Raw genomic sequence first — 12,500 nt, forward strand, 5'->3', positions numbered from 1 at the left:
ACAGTTTCCATTCCCAAACCGGGCGTTGTGTGTGTTTATTGAGCGAAAACACCTAAGGCTCCACGAGGATCCGGCAGGGGGTGGTGCCGACCCCTGTTGTACTCTTTTGCTTCAACTTTCTCTCACTCTTTCTTCCTGTTTCTTGTCCCCGATTTCCTACGCAACCGCTGAGCCTGGATGCACATTCATTCATCCGTCGATGATCTCAGTGTCGGGGGTTGACCTGCTTTCTCTTCTGCGGGTCTTACGATTAGCAAAGGACTACGTTTCGGACTACAGAAGAACGCTTCGCTCAACATCATCAGCATATGCAAGCAACCTAATAACAGCTTCCTTCCCTTTGATACTTGAAATTCTGTAAAATCATTGTCAGATGGTGGCCGACCTAAACTTAGGCCGAATTTTGGTTAATCTCTTTTTCTCTTTTACTTGCTTCAGTCATTGACTGCGGCAATGCTGGAGCACCGATTTTAGTCGAGCAAATCTCCCCCAGGACTTATTCTTTGTAAGCCTAGTGCTTATTCTATCGGTCTCTTTTGTTGAACCGCTAAGTTACGGAATTTGGTAGAACGATGTGGATATACCAATATGCATATTGATATATCATTGCCTTTACACGAGTTTTCAACGCTGCGGTGTAACTTAAACAGTTGTCTACAATTAAAACTTACCGAAGCTTTCCTTAGGATTACAGACGTGGAGTGTCATCTGCCTTTTCGCACTATGTACTTTCAAACTCCCTATATAGGAATCTAGTTTTAATTGCATGTATATTACTAGGAAATTTTTAATGAATTTCAAACTCCTAAGCTATTTACTTGTTTTGTTATTACAAGTAGATTATATCAACGTGTACCTTCTGCACTTGACGGCAAGTATATTGTTATATTTTTAACGTCTTCCTGTTCTTCTTTTAGTAATGTCATTCTATAAGTACATCGTTTGTGATATAGTTTCACTTCCAATATATCCGAACTCAGAACTCCGATTCTCTTCTGTAACATTTTTAACAGATCTCTCTACATCTGTTCTTTCTTGTTTTTTCTTTATATACTTCATAGGTAGAAATTCTTAGACCCTCCTTAAACATTTCAAGCTAATTTTGTGAGAATCACACCGATATTGTACGTTCTGTACCGAATAATTTACCTCGTCTCATTTGCATGGTTTCCAATAACTCCACACCAACACCCCGGTACTGTCTACAACACTCCATTAACGCGCAACCATGTTTAATACTCTTATTCATAGAATATTAAATGTTTCATTTCCTTCTTGAAACAATTGTCTTCATAGAATGTATTGCCTTACTTACCAATATCATATCTGCCATATTACTTCCACACAGAATAATCACCGTCTGGGAAGGTGTTTCGTTATTATTCACATTTCGGACATTTTTTTGTTACAATTTTCAATGGTATTTATACTTTACACCGCTACTGACACACTTGATATAGAATCTATTGCTAGGATAGAATTTCCGTTAAGCAAGATACATTCATTAAATACTGGAAGTGTAAGCAATTTAAAGAGAGCATACTAACTATTGCGTCATATATTGCCAACAGGTATACTAATATAGTGGTGTAGAGGGACAAAAATTCAAATGAACAGTCGTAACAGAGATGCAGCACGAAGTTTTGTCAGTGAACACGTCGCGGTCTCAAAGCGACGAAAATATTTTAACAAATTAAATTTTAATGTTGAAGTGAATCTAACGGTTTATAAATGGCTTATAAACACCTTCCACTCTGCAATCGTTTTCGTTCCAGCACACAATCTCAGATCGAGTCACTCGCTATGCAAGTACATCTCCGTAAGTCGTAACTTTATCCGATCTAAAAGAGGATTCTGTAAAATCGGTGCCATACCTGTATCTAACTAATCAACGGGTGATCGAGGAATGGGTAACATTTTACTATTGTGAGGTTTGTTATCCAATATTAGGAGCAATTATTTCGTTGCTTCAAGACTTCAGATGCTACACGGCTAAAGAATAATAGTGTTGTTTGAACAAATAATTATTACTGAGTTTAATAGTATTTTCATGCATGTTGCTGTTGTTACCGTTGTCTTACATTACATATTAATAAGTGTGTTTTTACTCATGTGCCTCTTAATCAAGTTGACTTAATTTTTATACCTATTTACGTTCTGTAGAATTTAAAAACCATAAGAGGAAAACACCGTGTATCGCTTCATGTTCTAAAAATTTACTGTCGAATATGTCGCCCCTGGGTCTTGTGTTGAAGGTTAATCCAGAGCTAATCCCTCCAAACCACGAAATGTTTCCAATCTTGGCACAGGGTTAGTAATGTTGAAAAGAGGAGATAACTTGATAACATCGGGTCCAATACTTGACTACTACTATTTTCATGGACTTCAAAAGGATCAAAAGTAAAGTTGACGTTGGCAGCACTTGAACTGAGAACATAACACGCCAGAAGAAATACCGCTTAGTATTTTGTCGAACGTACTAACGATTCCGCCACTTGGCTCCGTGCTGCATCACGAGATGCAGCACGGATTTTTGTCAGTGAAGAGGTCGCGGTCTTAAAGCGAAGAAAATATTTTGACAAATTAAACTTAAATGTTGAAGTGAATCGAACGGCTTTTGTGTGTTCCTTAAATGGCTTACAAACACCTTCCACGCTGCAATTGTGTATGTACATATATATATATAATATATTAATAAATAAAATAAACCATATGCATATATATAAACATATATGTACGTACCTACCTCTACATGTACATATACACGCATATATGAGTACAGAACACCAAAAGGACGTCGAACACAATGAGAAACGAAAACATAGACACAAACCAAAGGAACTGGACATTTTTTTAAACAACAAAAAAATAGAGTACAGGACAATTAACACAAAGAAAAAACCCCTTCTTCAGTCGCTATGGTTTCATCTACTATATATATATATATATATATATATATATATATATATATCTTGGTGTATGTGTCTTTGTGTCTGTGTTTACCTCACCCCACTCCACCCGCCAACGCTTGACAACTAGTGTGGTGTGATTACGTCTCCCTAACTTAGCGGTTCGGCAAAAGTATCCAATAGAATAAATAACAGACTTAAAAGCTAAAAAAAATACTGGAAATTGATTCGTTCGACTAAGATTGTTCAAAGCGGAGCTCCAGCATGGCCGTAGCCTAATGACTGAAACAAGTAAAAGATAAAAGATATAGTGTATGTCACTAAAGCAATGTAGAAAAGCCAACGTTTCAACCGACAACCGTAAGCAGCCTGTTGCTGCAGACTATGTATGTCATGATGGTGCGATGGAATAGATATCGAGCTGGCACCTGACATTAACATCGTTGTCACGTGCGAGTTCTTTGAGTGTCTAAAATGTCAGATAAATTCGCAGAAGTAGGTCTGTGTAAAAACCAATCGTTTAACAAGGTGTATATAGACCACTGAGTAGGAGGTGTTGCAATCATATAGACACTGGGAGAGAAGAAGTGCGAAACAGAGGGAGACAGACAGAAAGGAAGATGGATAGATAGATAGATAGATAGATAGATAGATAGATAGATAGATAGATAGATAGATAGATAGATAGATAGATAGATAGATAGAGAGTGAGATTTTCTTCGATATATAGATATATAGAGAAAGAGAGAGATAGATGATATATATATATATATATATATATATATATATATGAAAAAACAAGTCAAAAATAGAAAATGCTAAAATAATTTTATAGTGAACATTTCAGTACCGGTTTCGGTCATTTTGAGACCTTTTCAACTGTAACGATTAAATAATTAAATTTAGAAAAATTAGAAGAAAAGTTTTTTTAAAAGAATATTTCTATAGTAGTGTTCAGATTTAAGTGGCATTCTGCCTTTCTCTGACTCCCTTGTTTGCACTTGTGTGTCGGAGGTCGTTGTGAGTTCTTGGAAGGGTAGTAGAGGAAGAAGGCTGGTGGGGAGAATCTGGGAGTGCCCTGATGGTCGTATTTTGAATGGTCAGTGGCGGCTGGCAGTCTCAGTTCAATTCAGGAGAATATTTATATTGACAGGCTTGTTTATAGAATTAGCGTAGGTGTTATACTAAAAAACATTAGTGACAAAGTTAAGGGGTAGGGGGTGGAGAAGTAGAAGAAGAAGAAGAAGAAGAAGAAGAAGAAGAAGAAGGAGAAGATGACGATGATGGTGGTGGTGGTGATGATTATGACGACGATGATGATGATAATGATGATGATGAAGAAGAAGAAGAAGAAGAAGAAGAAGGAGGAGAAGGAGAAGATGGTGGTGATGATGGTGGTGATGATGGTGGTGATGATGATGACGACGATGATGATGATAATGATGATGATGAAGAAGAAGAGGAAGAAGATATATATATATATATATAGATAGATAAATAGATAGATAGATAGATAGATAGATAGATAGAGATAGATAGATAGATAGATAGATAGATAGATAGATAGATAGATAGATAGAAGTGCTCCACTCATTTACTAGAGTCAATTCAATTCCTCTCTCCTAAAATGTGCCAAATTTGGAAATCCTTATTATTTAAATATTTATTTATGTATCTATGTTTTTATTTTATTTAATTAACTGTTTATTAATTTATTTGCAGTACAAGCTTTAAGGATCGGTATGGAAATTATTATTGCCAGTTTTGACAGTATTTCTGAAGTCAATATGGTAAGTTGTATTTTTCTATCCCATAGAATTAGCTTTCGTTGCCATATTTCTGCTGAAATTCATTGAATTTGTTTCAATTAATTTTAAAAAATAACGAAAGGTATACTAAACAGAACAGGAGCAAACACGTGGATGGAAAAACTGCTGAAGAAGTTACAGATGTGTGGCGAAAGGTTTCCAGACAATGAACATAATATAAAATAAGAACAATAGTAAATGAGTGAAGAACGAATATGCAGTGCGGGTATTTAGTTGAAAAGAAAAGAAATTGTCATTCCGAAATGGAAAAATTACTAAAATATCTTTATGATTATTAAGCTGATGTCAGAAACTTAAGCTAATACAAACTTTGATGGGGGGGGGGGGTTGAATGCAGATAATTTTGTCTTTTGTTACCACATTTCTGTTGAAGGCGGCGAGCTGGCAGAAACGTTAGCACACCGGGCAAAATGCTTAGCGGTATTTCGTCTGCCGTTACGTTCTGAGTTGCAATTCCGCCGAGGTCGACTTTGCCTTTCATCCTTTCGGGGTCGTTAAATTAAGTACTAGTTACGCACTGGTGTCGATATAATCGACTTAATCCGTGTGTCTGTCCTTGTTTGTCCCCTTTGCGTTTAGCCCCTTCTGGGCAGTAAAGAAATAGGTATTTTGTCTGCCGTCACGTTCTGAGTTCAAATTCCGCCGCGGTCAACTTTGCCTTTCATTCTTTCGGGGTCGTTAAATTAAGTACCAGTTACGCACTGGGGTCGATATAATCGACTTAATGTTTGTCTGTCCTTGTTTGTCCTCTCTGTGTTTAGCCCTCTGTGGATAGTAAAGAAATAGGTATTTCACTCGTCACCATGTTCTGAGTTCAAATCCCGCTGAGGTCGACTTCGCGTTTCATCCTTTCGTAATCGATAAATTAAATACCAGTGAAACACTGGGGTCAAAGTAATCGGCTACTCTCTTCCCCGAAAGTGTAAGGCCTTGTGCCTTTAGTAGAAAAGATTGCTGTTGTTGTTATTCTCATTATTATGTTATATCAACTATGACGTCTTGCTATAAAAATATATTGGAATTTAAAAAATAACTCTTTTTTTTATAAATATTAATATCATCATCAGCTTGGCATCATCATCATCATCATCATCATCATCATCCTCATCATCACCATTATCATCACCATCATCAGTAGTAGTAGTAGTAGTAGTAGTAGTAGTAGTAGTAGTAGTAGTAGTAGTAGTAGTAGTAGCAGCAGCAGCAGCAGCAGCAGTAATAGTAGTAGTAGTAGTAGTAGTAGTAGTAGTAGTAGTAGTAGTAGTTCGCAAAATAATATTTGTGAAAAGTGGTGTTGGAAAGAAAAAGAGAAGTCGTGAGTGATTGAAAATATCTTTTCCAAAAGATGAAGAGCAATCGATAAAAAAAAAAAACCTATCGTCTGCTAACTTCCATTGCGCATTTGTTTCTCGTTTCAATAAGAGCATGTCATAACCATAAAATGCTCCGTTGAATTTGGCTTTGCTAAATGGTTATGTGCAAGATTTCTTAACAAATATAGCTAATAATATTCCTAATGAGACATCATTTTATTGCGTTGGTTAAAGGGTAATACAGATTGCAGCAAAAATATCCTCCTTCGCAGGAAAATTACTGACTTGCCTCAGGAAACCATTTTGTGGACGATGTCGTCATATAACCCGATAATTATAATAGAACAAGCATATAAATAATGATTTCTCATACTAATAAAAAGTGGGATATAAAGATGGTTGTTCGCTTTAGCTCCTCGTAAAATATAAAATATGAATAATGTAATAATTTTTATGCTTTGATTTAAAATCCTTCCAGGGGTTTCTAATTTATTCCTACCCCTATTTTGTCTACTCTTTTGTCGACTCCATAAGTAAGTATGTACTGTCTCGAATGTTAGGACCCATAGAGCAGGTCAACTAGTTTCCATGGCGTATGAGTGACCAAGATTACAACACTGCTCCTAAACGGGACGCCGGTCCGTCGCTGAGTTAATCATTTTTAGCTGGGTTGATTAGAGGAACTTCAAATGAAGTGTTTTGCTTAAGAACACAATATGCTGCCTGTACAGGGAATCGAAACCATCATCTTGCGATTGTGCGTGCAACAACTTAAGAACTAGGCCACGCGCCTTCACTGTCGACCCTACGAGATAACAGCAAGAACCCCGGCTCAAGTACTGGTGTCAGTTTAATAGACTATAAATACTAATAAACTTAGTGCGTTTCTACGAGGGGGTGCTGAAAACACACACACACACACATACACACACACATACACACATACACACACACACACATACACACACACACACACACACACATGACGCAATTCCCTTTGCCAGAATTTTGGAAACGACGTGCTCTACTTCTTGGCATTCGCACCTGAAGATTCAATACGAAATTTTCACAGGGCTTGGGTGTCAATCTCAGATCAGGGCAAGCTGAGGACATGTACCGAGAGTGATGAAAATCAAACATCCAGTCAACATCATGGTGTTGGGAATGATGGCGACGTTATGCCTCCATTCATCTTGCCATATGGCCTCAGTCGATGAGGCCTACCTCAAGTGCCTGGAGGTAGTACTGCTGCTCTGGGTCAATGGGGTGGCTGTTGGAACTGTTCTTGTCAGCCTCCCCTTGATTTAGCCCCTGGCCAGCTCCGGATGCCATGCCACACAAACGGGAGAAACCAGTCGTGGCTATCAAACAATTTCTGCAACCACATTGCCCCTAACATCTGGCCACATAACTTCCCAGAGTGCAACCCCCTAGATTATTACGGATGGGGTGCAGTTGATCGAGAGACCAACAAAACTCCTTGTAACACAAAAGATGAACTGAAGGCAAGGAATAGTGCAGCATCCACCAAATTGAACAAAGGGGCCGCCCAGAGGAGTTGTAGGAGATTCTGAAGTCGCCTGGAGGCTGTGGTTGAAGCCAATGAGATGTCAGTGTTACTTTCATTTTGGCGTAATTTAGATGACAGTTTATTTACTGCACTCTGTGTATGTATGTATGTATGTATGTATATATGTATGTATGTATGTATGTATGTATGTATGTATGTATGTATGTATGTATGTATGTGTGTATTATGTATGTTTGTACTATGTATGTGTGTATATATGTATATATATATATGCATTTATACGACTATGTATGAATATTTTTCTATGTGTTCAGGCGTATGAATCTCTTTGTGCTTTAGTTCGTCTCCTTCTCGTCAACCAGTCTTTGTTTGATAGCGACCCCGTAAATTAGCGATCTTCTGAACCAATAACAGTACTATAAGTACCAGACTTGAAAACAATACTTACGTCGATTTTCTCGACATATAATTTTACTTTGTTGGGGTCACTTGCTGGCCTATAAAAAAAAGACACGTATTGCTTTATTATCTTATTATTGATAAACTAATTAGCTACTTTGTCACTCAATTGGTTTTTCAAAGTATTTCCTGATACAACTGAAACTTTTCAGGTCTTTACATATATTTCACGCTTCACATGAACAGCTAACACTTAAAAGCAAACAGAAGAAAGCAAACAATAGAATTCGTTAGCAAATTTGGCCTAAGTATTTCCTTCATAACTAAACTAATTGTCGTTAATTTTCATTTTCATATATTACTCTAACCCTATAGAAAACGAAACGATGGCATACGCTGCTTTAGTGAAAACACATATCACCCTCCATTAGGCTTGGCTGTGTGGTAAGAAGTTTGTTCTCAAACCACATGGTTCCGGGTTCAGTCCCACTGCGTGATACCCTGGGCAAGTGTCTTCTAGTATAGCCGCGGTCTAACCAAAAATTTGTGAGTGGATTTGGTAGACGGAAACTGAAAGAAGCCCGTCGTATATATATTCGTGTGCGCGTGTCTTTGTGTCTGTTTTTGTCCTCTCATCATCATTTCACAACCGGTGTTGATGTGTTTACGTTTCCATAAGCTAGTGGTTCGGCAAGACTGATAGAATAAGTGCTAGGCTTTAAAAAAATAAGTTCTGGAGTCGATTTGTTCGACTGAAATTCTTCAAGGCGGTGTTCCAGCATGGCCGCAGTCAAATGACTGAAACAAGTAAAAGATTATTATCAAGAAATTAATCACTACATATTTTTCTTCTATTTTCAATGTTCCAAAGGTCGTTCCAACATAACTCGTTAGGCTCCGTGATGTGGTCAATAGAATTGCTAGAAATAGCCACCAAATCTCTTTCACACATCTCAGCTAGTGAAGGATGTCCTAGAAACACACTATGCCTGAAAAGTAGAGAGGATAGTCATTTATGGAACGCCAATGATCGTAGTTTTGCCAAATCAGGGCTAAACAAGGACTAGTTAATCATAAACTGATCCAACGACTTACAGTGATCACCTACCCCTTGGTATTAGTTCTCAGAATTAAATAATCTGAAGAATTTGGACAGTGAGACAGCTTAAGTAGCGCCGGTGACAACAGCTGATAGTCTTGGCAATGTCTAAAGCAATAATAATGACAATTTTATTATTATTGTTTTACTACCCAGAGCGCTCGGACTTATTTGCTCTGGTTGATTGTGTGAGAGCTGACAGCAGCCTGTTGTCAGAGGTTTTACAGTGTCTCTTTCCACACATTATAAGCTTTGATAATTTACTCTTTTCCTCTTCTACTTGTTTCAGTTATTTGACTGTGGCCATGCTGGAGCACCGCCTTTAGTCGAGCAATTATACCCCAGGATTTATTCTTTGTCAGCCTAGTACTTATTCTATCGGTCTCTTTTGCCGAACCGCTAAGTTACGGGAACGTGAACAAACCAGCATCCGTTGTCAAGCGATGTTGGGGGAACACACACAGACACACAAACATATACACACACATACATACATATTTATACATATATATATGAGGGGCTTTTTTCATTTTCAGTCTACCAAATCCACTCACAAGGCTTTGGTCGGCCCGAGGCTATAGTAGAAGTTACTTGCCCAAGGTGTCACGCAGTGGTACTGAACGCGGAACCATAGTTTGTAAGCAAGCTACTTACCACACAGCCACTCCTACGCCTGGTTATTAATTGGTTATTAATTATTGCGGAAGACATTGAACACCCAGTTACCAATCTCATAATCATAGCTGTCACCAGCGGAGCAGTTTTATAGGCCTGATCTTCTCTCGTGTCAATTCTGATTTCTCCAGTTTTGATGTCATTGCTATAAAAACAAAATTGTTATTTAACCATGGGTCTTCTTTCTGAGACTACTAAGAAAATTTTAATTAATTGTTTTTATGTAAGCGCAGGCGTGGTTTTGTGGTGACAAGCTTGCTTCCCAACCAAATGGTACGGGTTCTATCTCACCGCGTGACACCTTGGGTAGGTGTCTTCTACTTTAGTCACGAGCGGAAGTCTTGACAGAGGATTTGGTAGACGGAAACGGAAGAAGCCCATCATCTATATGTATATATCCACGTGTGTGTGTATGTGTGTTTGGCTTTGTACCCTACAACCGCTTGAAAAACGGTGTTGGTGTGATTACGTCCCTGTAACTTAACAGTTCAGCCTTAGAGTCCGATAGAATAAATAACAGGCTTGGACCTGGGGGGGTTGATTTGTTCGACTAAAATATTTCAGGGCAGTGTCCCAGCGTGGCTGCAGTCAACTAAGTAAAACAATTAAAAGATAAAAGGTGCTATAATGCTTAAATTATTCATTGTAACTCATTGGATGATCATATTTGAAATCATGTAGGCCTAATGCCTTCCCACAGAGTATTAAGCCCGTTAATGAATTCAGTTAATTAGTATTTTGTTCTGCTCAGTCATTTTGTTCACCGAAATTCATCTCCGATCCACTTAATTAAACAGAACTAGTAAACTTCATCGGCAAACGTGAAGAAAGATAAAGTGAGTTTCGCATAGAAGATTACAAACTGTCAAAAATTACTCTGGCGTTCAAGTATCTATTGTATTATCCTACTTCAGAAAAGGTCAACATTTAGAATATGATGAGTGGCGAAGCTAGTCTCTTTACATTCCTGAATTACTGATTTTAACACATCAACGCACGAAGATTCGGCTATTGTAAGTGTGTAATCGTTGACCTGACTATAACATAACGTAGGCGACTGTAATATTAACGAGGCGTAGTTAGGCCAATAATATACATTGATTTGATATTGCCCTCACTTGAACTGGTGTTTTTAACATTGCAACCACCCTACGTCTGATTCACAGCCAAAAACTTTTTTGCACATAAACACACACACACACACACACACATTACACACAGAATGCATGATGCAAGTCCATACATATGTCTAAGTATGATTATATATATATATATATATATATATATATTATATATATATATATATACACAAGAAAAAAGCAATATATATATATATATATATATATTATATATATATTATATATATATATATATATATATATATATGAATATATACATACATGCATACATACATATATATATATATGTGTGTGTGTGTGTGTATGTATGTTTATGTATGTTTAAGTATGATAATATATATGTGTTTGAGTGTGTATATATATGTACACATTATATATGTATAAGTATGGTTATATGTGTGTGTGTATGTATGTGTATGTTAATAACATTACTTCTTTGTGAGTAAGGGAGAGAGGAGGGGAGAGCGTATGTACGTATTAATGAAAATAAAACATCATTTGACCCAATACCTGAGATGAAAAATCGTTGTCTGCATCTTCTAAGGGGAAAAAAAGGTTACCAGCAAATTAAGACACAAAAAACGGTATGGCATCGTATCCAATAAAAAAGCATTTCTGTTTCCAATACTTCTGAATTCTAATATTAGAGTTTTTTTTTAAAGAATTTCTATTGTTTCTTCAGACACTTATCTTTTATGTAATATAATGATGCTATTTCTAGTACATAACCTTTGCAATATAATATATGTGTGTTTGTGACTATGTGTGTGTGTGTGAGTATGTGAGTATGTGTGTGTGTGTGCCAGAGTGCGTGTGGCTGTGTGTTTTGAGGATTTGACTGTGTTTGTATGAAGTGTATGCGCTTATATGTCTGTGTGTGTGTGTGTGTGTGTGTGCATGTGTGTTTGTGCGCGTATACACACGTCTATACTATGCTTCCACTAGTAGCATCTTAACACCCGTCATAAATATATATATATATATATATATATATATTATATATATATATATATCTATATATATATAACGGGGTGAAGATACTAGTAGAGGATTAATATAGACGTGTGCATACATGCACACACACAAACACACACACAGACATATATATATATACATACATATATATAGCTGCACACACACACACATACACACACACACATAGATATATAGGCGGCGAGCTGACAGAAACGTTAGCGCGCCGGGCGAAATGCGTAGCGGTATTTCGTCTTACGTTACCTTCTCTAGTTCAAATTCCGCCGAGGTCGACTTTGCCTTTCATCCTTTCGAGGTCGATAAATTAAGTACTAGTTTCGCACTGGGGTCGATATAATCAACTTAATCCGTTTGTCTGTCCTTGTTTGTCCCCTCTATGTTTATCCCCTTGTGGGTAATAAAGAAATAGGTATTTCGTCTGTCGTTACGTTCTGAATTCAAATTCCGCCGAGGTCGACTTTGCCTTTCATCTTTTCGGGGTCGATAAATTAAGTACCAGTTACGCAATTGGCTCGATATAATCGACTTAATCCCTCTGTCTGTCCTTGTTTGTCCCCTTTGTGTTTAGCCCCTTGTGAGTAGTAAAGAAATATATATATATATATATATATAT

At 37.3% G+C, this 12,500-nt stretch overlaps 1 protein-coding gene across 1 annotated transcript in view; it reads left to right on the forward strand.

Annotated features, from left to right (window-relative positions):
• The window catches only part of LOC115216391 (gamma-aminobutyric acid receptor subunit beta-like), a 489,200-nt gene that overhangs the window by 178,553 nt on the left and 298,147 nt on the right, over positions 1–12,500 (forward strand). Inside the window, exon 3 of the mRNA XM_029785687.2 lies at positions 4,632–4,699. Coding sequence (XP_029641547.1) covers positions 4,632–4,699 — 68 coding nt within the window. The remainder of the gene's footprint in view (positions 1–4,631; positions 4,700–12,500) is intronic.

This window comes from Octopus sinensis, linkage group LG10 (assembly GCF_006345805.1).
Source record: "Octopus sinensis linkage group LG10, ASM634580v1, whole genome shotgun sequence".
Taxonomy (NCBI): domain Eukaryota; kingdom Metazoa; phylum Mollusca; class Cephalopoda; order Octopoda; family Octopodidae; genus Octopus; species Octopus sinensis.